This window comes from Mesocricetus auratus, unplaced genomic scaffold (genome assembly GCF_017639785.1).
Source record: "Mesocricetus auratus isolate SY011 unplaced genomic scaffold, BCM_Maur_2.0 Super-Scaffold_100014, whole genome shotgun sequence".
NCBI lineage: Eukaryota > Metazoa > Chordata > Mammalia > Rodentia > Cricetidae > Mesocricetus > Mesocricetus auratus.
In genome coordinates, this window is record NW_024429197.1 from 50,122,097 (window position 1) to 50,140,070 (window position 17,974).

The 17,974-nt window shown below is 41.3% G+C and overlaps 1 protein-coding gene across 3 annotated transcripts in view; it reads right to left on the reverse strand.

Annotated features, from left to right (window-relative positions):
* Nucleotides 1-17,974, reverse strand: part of Focad (focadhesin) — a 319,451-nt gene that overhangs the window by 38,716 nt on the left and 262,761 nt on the right. For all 3 annotated transcript variants that reach the window (XM_040757181.1, XM_040757180.1, XM_040757182.1), the window contains 5 exons: nt 16,671-16,779; nt 13,253-13,369; nt 11,270-11,508; nt 7,045-7,134; nt 1,132-1,279 (listed from right to left, as the gene is read on the reverse strand). In XM_040757181.1, coding sequence (XP_040613115.1) covers nt 1,132-1,279; nt 7,045-7,134; nt 11,270-11,508; nt 13,253-13,369; nt 16,671-16,779 — 703 coding nt within the window. The remainder of the gene's footprint in view (nt 1-1,131; nt 1,280-7,044; nt 7,135-11,269; nt 11,509-13,252; nt 13,370-16,670; nt 16,780-17,974) is intronic.

Sequence of the window (17,974 nt, forward strand, 5' to 3'; positions counted from 1 at the left end):
TTCTTATAATGCTGTTCAGATTAAGAAGAAAGGTCAGCTCCCAGTGCTGGTTGATGTATAAAACTACAAGCAGCTTCCAAGGAAGAAGCCAGATAGAAAACATCTGAGGAGGGGCAAAACTACTTAGTGAAGGACTTCATAATCAAATCATCACAGCAGACGAAAGCATCTGTTAAAATAATCTTGTCTTCACTGATTACTCAAATCGTTCTTTCTTCTTTGACACGCATATTCTCTCTCTCTCTCTTTATGTATGTATGTATGTATGTATGTATGTATGTATGTATGTATGCATGCATGCATGCATGCATGTATGTATGTAAACCATGCTCCACACTACTTTAAAAAGACACATGCAGTGCATACCTAGAACAAAACTTCAACCCTCAGTGCCACAAAGAAATCCCCCAATTCAACAAGTCCCATTGCTGAAAGCAGAGGAGCCCAGCAGGGAAACACAACAGCCATTATGTGCCCGTCAATAGCTTGTGAGCAGGCTGGGAGAAAACAGAATCTACTCTAATGAGAGGGAGACTCCAGCCTGACTGGCCACAAGGTCATCCCTGCCCCTCCCAAAGGCGGGGATAGGCAGTTCAGCTTCACCTGGGCACAACAGAGAAGACATGACACAAGCCTAAAGCATCCCAGCTAAACACGGGTCACACATGTCAACGGTGTCACACCTACTCTTTGCATGGTTTTCTGCCACACCCGGGTGGGAAAAAACTTTTCACCAAATATGGCAAAGGGAATTTCCTCAATAATTTGTCATATCAGTGGGCACTTCTTTGTGGTTTCTTAAGCTTGTTTCTGACTTGTTTTTAAAAGACACATTTCACTTGAGGACACTTCTGAAAAACCTCGATTTAAACTCCAGAAGCTGCCGTTCTTGGGAACGGTGCCTGGGGTTTCTGTATTCTCTAATGGTTCTTATCTCCCACACCACATTTAAGTCTGAGTACAACTTGGAGACCTCGTGGTATAATATAGGCAGCTTGCCACTCAGATTTTCTCCTTATTTGCAGCCAGAACTGAAAATTTCAGTTGGAGGGTTACTAAACTCCAAGACGAAGAAAGCAACGAGGGAGCAGAAGACAGCAAAGCAAGGCAAAATGGACCCCCACATCCTACCTCCTGAAACGTCCTGCTCTGGCTCCCACTGTCATCCAGGTAAGTGGACAGCTTCCGCAGAGACGCTGCCACATGAACTCGTGACTCCACGTGGCTGCTGTGGCTCATGAGGGACAGGGCAAGTCCGACTCCCAGTACACAGCCGGTGCTTGGATGTCAAAAGAGACAGTGTCAGAGTCCCCCACAACATGACGTGAGCGCTCCACACTCACGCAGGAGCTCGTGGCTGAAGTTCTGAAGCTGAAGTCAGATGGCAAGGTTCTCTTTCTACCCGGTTCGAAGTGCACTGTGACTTCTGAAATGCACCCCTGAACTCTCTTCTCAAAGGGAAAAGTTTATATCAAGACAAACATGCAGCAGGGTTGGGGCTGTAGCTCATTGGTAATGCACCTGACTTACATGCCTGTGGCTCTAGTTTCGAGCCCCAGCACAGGCTTTAAAAGGAGGCATATACAGGTGCATGCACACGTGCACTCTCTCCCTCCCTCCCTCTTCCCCCCCCTCTCTCCATACCCACACCCTAGCATCATCAGCACCTGCTCTCAAACGGCTCAATTTCTGTCTGCACAGAAAGGCCACAATCCTTCCCTCTGGCCTGTGCTGCTACACTATGGTTCGTCTGCACAAGGAGAGACGGGCTAAATTCCAAGGTGGGCGCTGAGGAGCTCTGGTTATGGATGGGAGCAGTGCAAGGCACAGGGGTTGCTGAGGGCTTGTGTTTCCCAGTCAACTTCAACAAGTGGAGTCTCTTTCTTAAAGAGACGGAGTATTCATCTGTGCACAATGACATTAATCCTCCTTTCCCCTCTGGTCTCTCAGAGCACCGTTGGGTCAGAAGAGAAAATGGACAAATGACAGGCTTGTCAAAAGTTACCCCTTGTGACAATTCAATTGGAATCTGGGGCTTTGTCCCAGTCCCCTGAAAGGACACATACCATTTAAAGGAAAAGAATTGGTATCAAGAAACTTCAAGTTAGTATAACACAGTACATCTTTTTAAAGTTTTTCTCATTCCTGTTGCTTTTTAAGTGGAGGTAATGCTGAGCATTTCAGGAAACATGCTGGTGCTGGTTTGACAACCCTCTGGTCATATTATCCATAGCTGAAGCAGGCTTCCAGGGCTTCCTCCAATATCCATTTGGAAAGCAATTTTTCTCTTAAATGATGTCTATGCTTTTCTGGCTGGCATCAAGAACCTTCCTGTGAACAGTCAAGTAACATGCCCCCAAACAGTTCTGTGTAAACAGTGTCCACACCTGATAGTAGACACACGGGGGGGGGTGAGCTTAGACACGAGCTCAAGATTACACAGGAAGCTTTCAAAAGAGTTCCACCAGAAAGAGTGGACTTCATCCCCAGCCTTCAGCTCCATCTGCTATGCCCAAGGCCCCCCTTGGGCCCGCCTGCATAATGTCATGCTGACACCCATAAGAAGACAACTTACTGTTTTTCTAGTTTCTGTTAATAACAAGCAGCACAAGGGAGTCCTGAGTGGAGTAACTAATTCATCCCACTTCCATCAGGCAGGTAGGATTTCCGTTCCAGCTCACAGGAGCTCAACAAACTCAACAGCTAATGCATTTCCCGTCAGCCAAAACCAACAGCAAGCATCCTGCACCCCAGGACTGCATGCTCTGAGGCCAGTCACGTTTCTTAAGGAAGGCTACTCTTGATTAGCATGGATTTAAAGCTTTTGCTTTCATTAGGAATCCACAGGGAAGGTTTTCAGTTATCCTTCCATATTGGCACATATAAAACAGACAGAATGAGACAAAGGTACAGTTAGACACAATTTGATTCATATTTGGAAAACTTAACCACTGCTCTCCCTTTGACTAGGTATTTGCTATTAATTCTTCAAATTTCCCAAGACCTCACATTATGTTATGTCCTACAATTTTAATTATAAATTATGAAGAGGGATTATTTGGGGGATTATTTCTTCTCTAATTTCAAAGTTCTGCGACAGTGGATATCTCTTTTTTAAATTTTTTTCTCAATACAGTATCTTCAGTCTGTGGTATTCAACTTGATGCAACTAGTCCAGAACTTGCTGAATGCTGAAGAATTGGCCAAGTGAGTTTTATAATACCTACCGAAAAAAGTTTTAAAATACCTACAGAAAAAAGGGGGGGATGTACACACACACACACACACACACACACACACACACACACACACACACACACACGTGCATAGTCACACACATGTGCACAGATCCTGATGCCAATGTTTAGTTAGAAGCAAAACTGAACACATTATATAAGACTCAATCAGGAAAACTCAATTTCTGTTTCTTGCTAAACTAAGTGAAGAAAGATGGCTATTGTATTTGTGTGGACAGATTATTTCTCTCAAAGCTCGAGTAAAAATTGGGGCTTGTTGTTCTCAGTGAATAAGCCATTTTGTAGAGGCTGCCTTTCAAGGTGTCCTGGGCTGAAGCTCTCCTCCAGCTCTCGAGGAACACAGCATAAAGATTTAAAGGCGACATGTGACTTCCCTGGGCCAGAGTTCCAAGGCACGGTTACAACATCAGAGCTGCAATGTTAACTGCCTGTCACATCTTATGAATATATAATCTAACTCTGGTGTGTATGTCGATATATATATGCTGCATATCCTTAATAAGTTAGATACACTTAGCTCCTATCTTGAGTTTTAGCATTTCTCTTATGAATCAAATAACCCATTGGCCTTTTAAAAGGTTCCTTTGTTTTTTCTCCCAATTTTTAGTATGCACCTAGAAAATATTACTGAAGCTTTATTCCTTAAGCTTCTGTACCTTAGTGTCCTAACTCTTAAAAACTACCCAAATGATTAACTCACCATTTCACCCACTTAACTCCCTCTAGAATAGTCTGGATATGCTTGACAGCTCTAAACCACAAATGACTTGGGCAGAGGGAACTTTCATGCATTCTGCATACTGAAAATAAAAGGAGTTAAGGGTTGGTGCCTCCAACAGCTAAAATGAAAACAAATGGTATCATTAGATATTCAATTGTGCTTATGGAATTACTAGCATAAATATTCTATAGAAATCCTAAAAATGTTAAAGAGAATTTTCATTTCAAGGCTCTATGTACAAGCTGGAGAGACGGCCCAGTGGGTAAGAGTGCCTGCTATGCCATCATGATGTCTAATCCCAGCTCCCACACCAAAGCTGGGAGTGATCACATGAGCTTGGAGGAGACAGTCAGAATCTAGGAACGTGTTCACAAGCCATTTCAGCCAAAATAGTGGGCTTCAAGTGCACTGAGAGGCCCTATCCTAAAACCACAATGAAGATCAATAATGAAGACTCCCAGTGCCCTTCTGTATGTTTATGGACTAGGCGCATGCTTGCACACACACACACTTTACTGTCTTATCATAGTACGTTAAAAGATCATCATCAAAATAAATAATAAAAGAATACCCAATTATGATGTTCATGTTGTCAAATCAACTGAGATATAACAGTAATACTTTTCTAAGATAACCCCAGATGAATCTTGAACTGCCTACCTTATTGTTAGCAATTCTACAGATTAGGTACAAGCCATATAATAATTAGTTTGAATAACAGTTAACATTTGTATAGCACTTTGCCCTTTACAAAGCACAATTTAAATGTTATTGTATTTGTAACAGCTCAATAGCAATTAACCAAAGCTCAGGTCATTGATGGATAACATGACCACAATTAGGGCTGTCAGGACTGCAATGGCAAAAAGATGATCACTAGGTGGCAGCAAAACGTTAGCGATAGGTCCAGACACCCCAGCCCAGGTGTTTCCTTTCACTCAGCAGGGACTCAGCCACTGAATCAGGGAAGCATGGTGAATTTGCTCCAGCAACACACTCCTGGATCATCTACTAACCACCTCTCAGCAATGCTTTCATGATCCCACTGGACATGGGCTGCCCTAAGCTCTGGCAATTTCTTTATGCTATATGCCAGGCATTATTAAGGCTGGGCCAAGTGATAGTGGGTAACATCTGAATGCCAATAACGATGGTAATAAATGGTGATAATAATAATAATAACAACAATAACAGCAATGCCATAATGCCAAGTATCAAATTGTTTTCTTCTCATGGAACTGTGTTCTTTGCCCTGCACTGTACTACACCAGACAAAGAAAAATGGTTTTTAATTCAGAGGTTCTAGGCCCATTTCTTGATTCTGTCATCTATAAAGAATGTGACTTTTTTGCATTTGTTTGTTTGTTTATTTATTTGAATTTCACTTTATATTCCCATCACAGTTCTCCCTCTCAACCTTCCTCTTACCCCCGCACCTACCCCTCCATCAGATAGGTGAACACCCCAACTGTCATCATAGAACCTTCATGCAGCAATTGATAGAAACAGATGCGGGGATCCACAGCCAAGCACCAGACTGAGCTCGGGGAAAGCAGTGGAAGAGAGAGAGGAGGGAACACAGGAGCAAGGGAGGTCAAGATCGAGATGGAGAAACCTACAGAGACAGCTGTCTCCCCAACACCCTAATACCCTGACCCATGGCTATGGCGAGTATCTTGGGAGAATGGGTAAAGGAAGAAAGAAAAGGTCCGGGTGGGTTTCTTACCTGTTGGTTATTAAGACAACAATAGCAACGCATGTATCAGACTCAAAAATCTCAATCTGTCATTTGATTCGAATAACAACTACGCTCTTATTCCTCTCGCTAATCGTTTTCTGTATTCCGAAGACCCCAAAAGTGCCATCAAATTGCCTTCCTGTATTCACACCATACACCAAAGACGTCACAAGATCCTGAAGGACCTCTTGATGAACCGTCGGGTTTCTGTTCAGTCTTAGCCTACATGTCGACAGAATCTCTGTAGCCACCTGCTACAGAGACTAGCTTTATTTGTGGTAAAACCCCTCCATAAGCATTCCTTTATACAGCTACCTCACCACTTTACCTGGTCTTTGTTACTCTGAGCCTGACAAGCTAGACGGTGTAGATGCATAACAGGAAGGGGGCAACTATTACTTCTGATCATTTGTGCTTTCTAGAAACAATGGACCCCAGAGGACTCAAACCCGAGATTCCAAAACATAGAAATCGAAACAGGTACAAGCTATTCTTGACAACATTTCCACAAAGCCTAATCTAACCACATTATTCACCAATACAAGTCATGGAAATTAGAGTAGTGATTATAAGTCTAACAGCATGTTCAACAGGTTTTACATTCTTTTATGATTATTTTCATTTGTATTATCTTTCAATATTAGAATGAAACCATAAAATTTAAGGTATTTAGTTTTAAAGAAAAAACCTCTTAAAAAAGCATGAGGTTCAAATGGGGGTTGGAGGAAGGCCCATTACTGTTAAACGGATTGTGAACCCTGATATAATAAATGGGCCTTTCCATTTTATTCCTTAGACCATGTTTTTACAGAGAAATTCAAATCATCAGAAGCTCTCTTTGCCCACTCCTAGTGAAATAATTTCAGCTAGTCTCTGTGAGTTCGAGACCAGCCTGGTCTACAAGAGTTAGTTCCAGGACAGTCTCCACACCTACAAAGAAACACTGTCTCAAAAAAACCAAAAAACAAACAAACAAACAACAAAATAATTTAGACTAATCTTGAAGAGGTTAAGCGAGGTACCCTGCTCACCAGATCTATGCCTCATGTACAAGTACAAAACAAAACTGGAATTTCATAGCAGGAGGATTAAGCAACAAAATGGCACCCCTGCTCTTCGTTTTGCTCTTCATTTAAGCAAGCCATCCGCCATGATGACATGGTTTTAGAACCAAGAAGTCTTCAGCGCAGTATTCTTTCCAATGATCACTAAAGACTCTCTGCAAAGGAATCCAAGATCAGACCCTGCGAACACTTCCCTAGCACATTAAGGCTTTGTGCAAGCAGCAAACGATCTCTAAGCACTGATTGTGAACAGAACCAACGTACTTGTGTTCAAGGCTGGGATCAAAGCAGCAGTTTTCCAGGGCATCCAAGGACTTCATCAGAAGAAGGTTCATCTGCTGGCCAGACATGTCACTAGAGGAGACAGGGGTAACAGACTATTACTGTCCACTCAACTCTTCAAAGTGCATGATATATCTGGGAGTGTGAGACTCAGTGCTGGAAAGCTTGCCTAGCGTGCACAAGACTGGATCTGATCGCCCGTGCGTACCACAAAACAAACAAAATGCATTTTAGCCCAGAGAGATGGCTTAACGGGTGAGAATGCTCGTCTAACATGTTTACAGAGCCTGCTGATCTGAGCTTGATCCCTAGAACCAGCATTAAGGAAGGAACCAAAGGGCTCCCACAAGTTGTCCTTGGATGTGCACACGACAAGCATACCCCCCATACACAAATAAATACACGCTAGTAGAAAAGCCAAAGTAATAACAAAGAAAGTCGTTTTCTGTCAATATCTACTGGAAATATCAGCATTTCTTTATATATAAAAAGGTAGTAACAATATTGGTGACTCACATATGCTCATTCTGTAGGCAGGGGAACTAAGAAAAATTATCCAGTAATTAGGTTTTTGAAGAGTGTAACCAATTACAAACAGTACGGCCTAAAACTTCCTTTGAATTTTTTCTCCGTATTTAAATTTTAAATCACTGAAGAGCAAAATTTCAAATATTTCTAAGATTGTAAAAGTGGTGCTTTTGTAAAAAATTAATGAAACCACAGATACAGTTATCAATCACCCCAAATCTCTCTTAGGAGGGACATGTGATTCATGTCTCATCTGTATGTATTGTCAGTTAGCCTTACTCCTTTAATCATATAGTTTTTAAGGGGGACATTCCCTAGCTCTGTATTTTTCTACTCCTGCATAACAATTGGTTTTTACGATTGTCTTAGTGAGAACTGACAGTCAAAGAAAGCTTAGTTAGGGGCTCTCTGGCTCTTTTCTCAAGCAAAGCTGTGGGCTTCCTCACTCACGCTTTATTACTTAGGGTCCTCAGGGCTCAGGTCCTTCTCTCAGTCCTCACATCTGCTGGATGGACCAACCCAAGAATGCCAGGCAGCCAGACAGCACTTTAAATAACAGCTTTCAAAGCAAGACTACAGCCATGCTTGCAAACATGGATTATGCTGCGACATGAGCGAAGCAGAGACAGACAGACAGACAGACAGACAGACAGACAGACAGACACACCGACACACACACATACACACACACACACACACACACACACGAGGTGGGAGGCAGTAAATGAATAAATGCCTTCAGAGTTAATCTTAGGAATAAACTGTAATTAAATATTTTCAATATACACTACTGAGATCATACTTAGGGCCTCCAGAGCAGCAGTTCTCAACATGTGGGTCATGACCCCTTTGGAGTCACACAGCAGACATCTTGTATATCAGATATTTATATTATGATTCATAATAGTAGAAAAATTAGTTATGAAGTAGCACAAAATAATTTTATGGTGGGGGTCACCACAACATGAGGAACTGTATTAAAAGGTCTCAGCATTTGGAAGGTGAGAACCACAGCTTTAGAGGTTAGGATGGAGGCAAGAAGCTTGGTATAATGTATCTTCCTGAATAAATCTCGCTGGAATTCAAATGCAGATAATCACAAGCCATATTGACTGTAATGAGTCTCTCTCGTCTAGGAGGGGGAATCTACTCTGAGAACAGGGGACTGCTGACTTCTGTTCTCTTACATGCACGTGATCTTACTACCTGTTTCAAGTCAACATCTCCCGATACGTAGCTTTATTTTAAATTATTTTAATTTTATTTTACTTGTGAGTATTTTGCCTACATGTGTGTCTGTGCACCATGTGTGTGCCTGGTACCCAGAGACTGGACTTGGAGATGTTTTTGAGCTGCCATGTGGGTGCTGACAATCAAACTCCAGCCCTCTGGGAGAGCAGCCAGTGTTCTTAACCACTGAGTTATCTATCCAGTCCCTGGCTTAAATTGGATTTCTGAGATTCATTTTATTTTAATTTATGTGTATGTATAGAGCCTGTGTAGGGACATGAGTACAGGCCTCCTTACAAAACAGGAGAGGGCGCTATAGTTCCTGGAGCTAGAGTTACAGGTAGTTGCAAGCTATCCAACAAAGCGCTGGACACTAAACTCAGGACGTCACAACCACTGAGACATCTCTTCATCCTCTAACGTTGCTTTTAGGAAACAAACAAACAAACAAAAAAGTCTGGAAAGGTAACATTGTAATTACTAACTAACTTGTATAAAAAGGTAACTATTTCTGATGTCTCTGCTCTAATGCAAATGAGCAAGTAGGAAATAGGGATAATTACATGTTGATGACTACACTATCAAGACACAGGTCCCAAGAAAAGGATGCTACTGGGAAAAGTTAAAAATCTACAGGTACTCGGGTCCAGGCATGGTGGGACACACCTTTAATCCCAGCACTCAGTAGGTAGGGGCAGGCAGATCTCTGATTGTGAGGCCAACATGGTCTATATACTGAATTCCAGAACGGGCAAGACTGAATAGAGAGACCCTGTCTTAAAAACCAAATCAATCTGCTAGTATTCCAAGTGACTCAGCTATGGATGAGCTTCTTGGTGTCCTTTCCCAGGAGTCTCTGCAGGTACAGATTCAAGTAAGAAACCCAGGGTTGGAAGACAACCTGGGAATGTGGGTAAGGGTGCATGTAGATCTCCATGGGATTTTGCAGGCAGCATGGTTAAATTTACCCCCAATGCAAACCTCACAGTCATGAAGCCAGTGCAGCACCTTATCCCAAGTTAATGAAGAAATGAGCCACAGCCAGAATGGGATGAAATGAGTAACCTAGAACTGAACAGGCAGGGCTCAGTCTCAGATGTAAAAACATGCTGCTTGAAAACATACAAGAGCGAGTCTGAAAACAGATGGTGAGGACAGGACTATTTGTAGCACAGCAGCAAAGGAGAAAATCACTTTGAAGTCTTAAGCCTTTACAGAACACTTTATGTCCTGTCAGACACATGAGGAATGGAAGAGTTGATTCCCATGCAAAGGGCAGGCTCTTTGTTCATATCTAGAGCTGGGCCTGTATGAACATTCTAGGCATGTTTCATCTCATTTGCAGATATTATGCCAGGGACTCATCTGCCAGATGTCTCCTTGAAATATCCATACCCAAGAGCAATAGTAATCACCCCCCCCAAGAAACCACAATAGTATTTGTTCAAGGTACAGAAATTACAAACACAAACTTAACCTCTAGTTTCAAACACTATGGATACGGTATAGCACCATCTAGTTTATTCACATAAACAGCAGTGTTTGCTTTTGGATCACTAATTGTTACCAACCAGGAAGTACAAGGACATCTAACATCAGAGGTAGATGTTTCTCCCTATATCCTATTTCCAGTGCAGGAAGATAGGGCTGAAGTCTAAGTCACTGCCATTAAATATTCATGGTAACCAGATATTCATGTTAGACTACACTACAATCAACCTGGACATATAAAGCTCTATGGTTTAATGTAAAATACAGGAGAAAAAGAAGTATGAACAAAACTAAAATAGGTTAATTGATGTGTAGGAAAACTCGCCTGCCTAGTGGAATTTTTCACCTGGGTCTTTCATATTCCATTTGCTCCATTCACTGGTAATGCTAGCAGCCTAAAAATGAGTAATCAAACTGAATAAAGCATACAGTATAATATGCACAGATTAGGACTCTTTAGAGATTATTAAATGTAGCCAGGGCACAGGACAAAAGCAGCATTTTAAAGTTGGGTACATGCAGTTCTCAGGTGACTCAGTGACTCCCAGCACCCCTCTGCTGCATGGGACTCCCCAGCTGTTTCTTCCAGATTTATGGGGATGTCAATAAATGATCACCAATGAAAGGGGTAGGGGAGAAGTTTTTATTTACTTAAAACACTCTAAGGCTTTTTTTCATGCCTATTAATCATTAAGATGTACTTAGGGCTTCTATCTTAGCCTGAGATGGTTTTCAAGTAACCAATCACTTGAATAATAACCCTTAAAGCATATTAATACCCATATAATGGTATTTTAGGCAGCAAAACATTCACCCATATAAGAGAATAAATAATTAACCATCTCAAAAAGTTTAGGAAGCACATACTGGCCTGATACAATGTTTAGGAACCAGCATGCATGCACTCCATCACCTAAATCACCAAGAGGAAACACAGCAATACTTCAATCAACTGTACCTGAGTTTCTCTTCACACAAGCGAGAGAGAAACATCCCCAAAGCCAGGCCCGTGTGGATTTGCACGGCTTGAGATTCATCAGCACTTGGTTTCCCAGGTAACCTGCCAGTCAGCATGTTCAGGATTTCCTCAACCTTCTCTTTGCAAGAGATAATGAAAACCGGCACAAGGAGGGACAAAGCCGTGGCGGCGGCAGAGCGCACGATAGCGCTAGCCGTGCTCTCACCGGAATAGGACTTCTAGGACATGCCAAAGGGAGAAAGCAGGGGTTAGCCTCTTGTTTAAGACACCTACCACATGAACACTACAGCAATACAAGCTTCTCCTGCACCGCCCTACGGACAGGAAAAGAGAATCTAAACGTGTTAGCTGCGTACTCGGATTGCAGTCAATGAACCCATCTACCACATGAAATCAATAATGGCCTTTTAAATTTCAAAGACAGAATTCTAAGTGTTCATGTTTACAAGTTGTGGACGCTCTCACTATATAAACTCAAACAGTTTCGATGTTCTTAAAAGCCTGCATGCATATACTAGGAAAGCCAAAAATAAGGCTGACTGAACTTAGACAAGCCACATTACAATTGTCCAGCAAGCTAGGACTTGCCCAGAAAAGAAAGAAAGGGAGGCAGACAGGAGTTTAAGTTTACTACAGAGAAACAGGCGGAAGTTTAGCACAAGGATCTACTGGCACATCTCCCAAAATTTTTGGTGGGAACACAACCCAATAGATGGATTATATCCTACAGGGGGTTAATTCCTTCTAATTAAGAGAGAAGTTGAGACTCTGAAAGCTTCTGGTTAAAAGCAATAACCAGCTATTCAAAAGGAAATAGAGGGCTCTACATGTGCCCTCCAATATGCAATTATGGGAAGAAAAATGAATAACAGCCCCAATAAAATGACAGGGCCGCTGAACATGAACAGTATCTGCAAGAGTCCCAGGTCAGAGCACTCCGCCACACATGCTATACGCTTACAATGTGTCTCAAGTAGAGAGGAATGCCCCTTCATCACCCCTCACCATTGTCCATTTTAAATTTTCAGACATGCCTTAAAGCCGGCATTGTCCCTGGCAGTCAAAGCATGCCACAGTGTATTTGAATTCTATGTCTATTTGCTTGCCAAGCTCTACTACTTTAAGGATAAAAATCAAGCATGGAGGACATTTTACTCGAAGCTAATATAAGGCTTTCCAAGGACCAAGTTAATTAAAAGGACTCAGCTACTAGGACACAGGAAATAAAGGAAGTGACTTTTGATATAGTTCTTAAAAATGACTAATTTTGTAAAAAGAATAAAAAGGTAAGAGTTGACTCTGCACTGGCTAAATAAAGAGACTGTCTTATTGGTTCCTAAGCACTAAGTAAAATGACTAGAAATCTCACATAATTGCTTGTTCTGGTGAATGTCTGATCAGGCTACTGTACAAGTTTCAAAACCAGTCAAGCAAGCCAGCACTAAGAAATGACTTCTCGGAACTTCCAACTCAACTCTACATTACCTATCAAGTTATTTTTAAATCTAGCATTGAACCCTAAGGCCCTCATCAATACATACCTGGTCCTCCTAAAGGCAAGGGCAAGGGAATAGAGTATTTACAGACAGAGGACCATAGGCCATGGGTTGAGGGCTAAATTCATAATCTTAGCAATCTTGTCATTTTATAAATAAGGACAAAAAAAAAAAACCAAATGTATTCAAGGAACCACTTATCCCACAACTAGAAGCCTCAACCCTGACTACACATCAGAAATGGCTCAAGGACTTTCATACTTCTGGAACCTGAGCACATCCTAAATCAATTGGATCAAACCACAGGACCTACATACCAGTCTTTCTACACATGCATGCATGCACACCTCTAGACTATACTTAAGAGCTGGAAATTATTGTACTGTATCATAGTTTTCATGTAAACAATGGCTGTTAGGAGAGTTAACCCTTGGTAATTCTTGTCATTGATATTTTTTGCACTTACATGATAAAAGCATGAAAAGAGCTGTCCTCTGGGGCGGTAATGGCTATCCACAATGACCAGGAGAGTATTAAGCACCATGGAAACCCACTCTTTCACGGGAAGGAAATTAGGTTGAACCTGTAGATGACGAACAACATGAAAAGATAGTCGAAAAGGAATTAGAACTAAACTTTATTTTGACATTTAGAGTACAGCCATCTTTTTGTTAAATAATGAAATACTGTCATCAAAAAGTAACCTTTACTTGCTTGGACTTCATGAAGTGAATAGAGTTGATAAATGTATGTCTTTACCTATTCCCCAACAAGAATACAATTACATTTTATTCAAGACTGAACAGAAGAGGGAGAACAGAGGCTACACCAGAATATACTTAGTTTTCCTCTGCCTGGTGAATTGTGATGAAAATAACATATGTAAGAGAGAAGTGCAAAAAAGAAAATTTAAATTTCCCAACCTTATGAGTTACCATTCCACAAAGTAGCGAATTGGCCTACAACAGTTTGACCACTGTTTCTAGCATTTCTGTTGACTATTACATGCAGCTGTCCATCATGTATCATGGTCACATTCACTAAAGAGAAAACTTGGTTATAAAAGTCACCTGTGACCATGGGGTCAGAAACATTAATCTTAAGATCTTTTGTTATTGGTCACACATGTTCAACTTTAATCAAATAGTGAGATCCGGATTTCATATTGAGAAATGGCCAAAGGCAAGGTCAATAAGAATAAAAGCAAAGTCCTACTCTTAATCTGCATGGCCTCTCAAGTTGAAAAGACTAAAAGTAGGGGATAAAGAATACGAGAATCTAGAACTTAAACTCTGAGCTATACCCCTAGTTACTATGGGGCAAATTAACTTCCGTAGATCCTAGAAAATGCATAAACTTTTAGGGTTATAGATCTAGTTAGTATGTAGCCTTTGATAAGGCATTCCATGTCTCTTTCAGTAAAATGAAACACTCCTTATCTTTCTCATTATCAAGACAAAATTCTTGGTTCAAAGTTAACTATCTGAGTGTTAGCTAATTATACATTTATCATCTATGTAATATCCCTGGGCCGCATTCCCTTATCTCCATATAATGTACATTTGTAGCTCTTGCCTCACGGTATTGATTCTCCTGCTCATTGGTGGCAGTGTCACTGGATATGGTATCAGGCTATTTGTATCTCCAACAACAAATTAGGCAAGACACTGAGTAATAGTGAAAGTATATAGATTTAGTAAAAGTGAGAGGAACAGATGGTTTAAAGCAGGCCTACGTAAACAGTTCCATGCTTATCTTTCTTTCTACCAGGAAGTATCTCACCATAATTATCCACAGAAGAGAAGGTACTTGGTGATTCCCTACATGAAGGGGTAGACACCCCTGCCCCAAGGGTAGTTGCCTTAGTTCACTGGCTTGTCTCTAAACTCACCTACTTCAACACCCTTTAGATAGTTCTCCCTTCTCCATTCTTTAGAGATTAAATGATCAGATGAAGCTGTGTTCAGAGATTACCAATGGAATGGACAAAGGAACCTGTGAATCTAAATTATAAATGATGGATACAAGGACAAATGACCCAAGTAGCGATGAGATATTTCAATAGTACTTGTGTCAGAAGCTACCTTTTTCCTGGCCAAACCTAGCTTTTAAGTTTTGTCTTCAATTTCAAGGGTTTCAAAATTCTGTGGGCTTTCAGTTCTTTTTTTTTAATTTTTTTATATTTTATTTTTAAATTTAAATTTAAATTAGAAACAAGGTTGTTTCACATGTCAATTCCAGGTCCCTCTTCCTTTCCCTCCCCTCCTCCTGTGCCCTCCCACCAACCTCCCCAATATCCCCTCATTTCCCCAGGGAGGGTGAGGCCCTCCATGGGGGTGTCCATAGTCTGTCATTTCATCCAGGGCAGGGCCTAGACCCTCCCCCAAGAGTACAGGGTGAGAGTGCATCTCTCATTGTTGGATGGGAGACCAAAGTCCATTTGTATACCCGGGATAAATACTGATCTACTACCCAAGGCTCAATAGATTACCTAGGCCTCCTCACTGACACCCACATTCAGGGGGTCTTGATCAGTCCCATGCTGGATTCCCAGGCATCAGTCTGGGATTCAAAAGCTAACCCTTGTCAGGTCAGCTGTTTCTGGGGGGTTAAACCAGCCCAGTCTTAACCCCTTTGCTCATCAGTCCTCCCTCTCTGTCACTGGCTTTCTTGAGTTCAGCTCAGTGCTTAGCCGTGGGAGTCTGCCTCTTCTTCCATCAGCCACTGAATGAAGTTTCTATTTCCCAGACTCTCTGGCCATGGGATTGTAGTTCTTTTTTTAATGGATGGAAGTTAATTTCTTTTCATCCAGCAAAGTGCCATGAAAGGAGAATACAGATCTAGGTGTGGTGGTAACCCCTACAATCCCAGCACTTATGAAGCTGAGACAGGATGGTGAGTAGGAGGCCAGCCTGGGCTACATAGTGAGACCCTATCTTAAAAACTCAAACAAACCAAATGAAGACAAAACAAAACAAGAGTACAAATAGCTCATAAAACACTTCTCTAGTACAGAGACAGTGATGTCAATGATGGCTACAGTTATCAATAGCTTAGCATTTATCTACTGTTATAAGATTGTATGGAGTGTGTGTCCGTCCATCCTGGAATTCATTTAATTTTTACAGTACTCTTATCTGGGAAGTACTGTCATTCTATCTTAGAGATGGGAAAAGAGTTGTAAAAATACAGATCACTACACAAAGGCTTATCGCTAATAAGTCAAAGTTATGATATTTAAATATAGGCTTCTGTTATTTCAAAGCTTGTGTTTTGTTTTGTTTTATTTTGCTTTGTTGACTACATGGGTCACATCATATCTGGATAATGATAGCTAACAGATAATAGACTTTAAACAAGAACAAATCCACGGCTTTTTATTTTGACAGATACGAATTATCTGAAAAAGTACATTGGAAATGAATATTGGCCAGCCTGCCACATGTTTAATTAAGAAATAAATGCCTTGCAACAATGAATAGGCACTTTATCATTGACATCTACAATTAAAATGCAAAGTATAATTTTTTTCAAAGTGTAAACACAGCTTATTTATCATTTTTTGACAGCATTGTTCACTTTCTGTAAGCCTGGTTAACCTCCTAAGATTGGTTGCCAGTGATGTAATCACAGAAAGATGGTCCTTGTTTCATGAAATTGGCACCTTCAAATGGAAATGACCACTCAACTACAACGGGGAAAGAGGGACAGAAAAACATCAAGTGAGTCAGGAAGACAGCAGGGCTAACAGTAAGGTTCATCAAGTACCAGGATTTGAAGACCCAGCCACAGAGTTTAGCCCTGCAAACCCAGGCCCAGGACACCTAAGTCAGGACTAAATAAATGTAACCAAAGTCCACATGCCCTAAGCCCTCCCAACTCACCTCCAGGACGCCATCAGAATCTGAGGACAGACTGGCTTCGTGCTTGGATACCACGACAGCAAGGCTGCTTAAGGCCAACAGTGCATTCCCTTTGACCACCGGGCTCTCCCTGTGTTAACAAAAGATTCCGAGAGAGGTCACGGAAGACCAAGAGAGAAGGCATTACCATGGGACAGCAGGCAAGGTGGCAAAGCACCTCCACTGAAGCACAGCACTGGTTAAAAGGAGAAAGGAAACGCGGGCATGGGGGACTGGAGGGATGCTCGGTGCCTAGACGACTTGTTCTTGCGGAGGACCCAACAGTCGTTCCCAGAGGGATGCTTCACAACCATCAATAACTCCAGCTCCAGGAATCTGACACTCTTCTAAACTCCATGGGCCCAGTCATACACATGGTACACAGACAAAACACTAGTACATAGAAAACAAAAATAATTAGCCAGGCGTGGCAGTGCACACCTTTAATGCCAACACTCAGGAAGCAGAGTCAGGCAGATCTCCATTGAGTTCAAAGTCATCATGGTCTGCATAGAGAATTCCAGGACAGCCAGGGATACCTGGTGATCACTGCCTTGAAAATAAATAAAACAAAATAAAAGAAAAAGAAATAAATCCTTTAAAAAGTATATGCCTGTTTATGCCCAGATATCAATATCATCTGTGCTGACACTAAGGCTGATTTTTAACTCTTGTCATCATGGTCATTATGACCCTGTACAACTTAGAAATGCAAGCTCTTATTTTTAAGTTTTCTTCCTACACATCTTATTTCATTCTCTGACACAGTATTTCCCAAGCTATGTTTTTCCATGTCATTTTTAGTCAATTTGGATTTACTGATTTATCCCCCAAACAGAATTAAACACCTATCAAAGTGTAATGGCCTCTTTGGAAGCAGCAGTGTGTGGAATCAGCTTCCCCTAAATCAGGTCACAAGTATCCTTTACTTCCACATAACATGTGGCAGCTTTTGGCAGTCATGACTCCCTTTCTCCCTTATCCCACTACATCAAAGCCAGAAGCCTTAGGGCACTTTGTAATATGACTTGGTGATTCCAGATAAGATGGGGGGGTTGCTTTTAAACCACCTGGTTTGAGAGCTGTACTGTTATATAATTCAAACAACAGTTTTCTAATATTAACAACAAAAACTTTTTTACGTCATAAACATGACATCATAAAAATGACCTAATTTTCATATATACTTAGCATGTAAAAATGTACACTTAATATTATTCCACACCTCCAAGCTAATCCTATGGAAGAAAGCTCTGAATGAGACAATGAAAAGCTGCTGTCTGCAG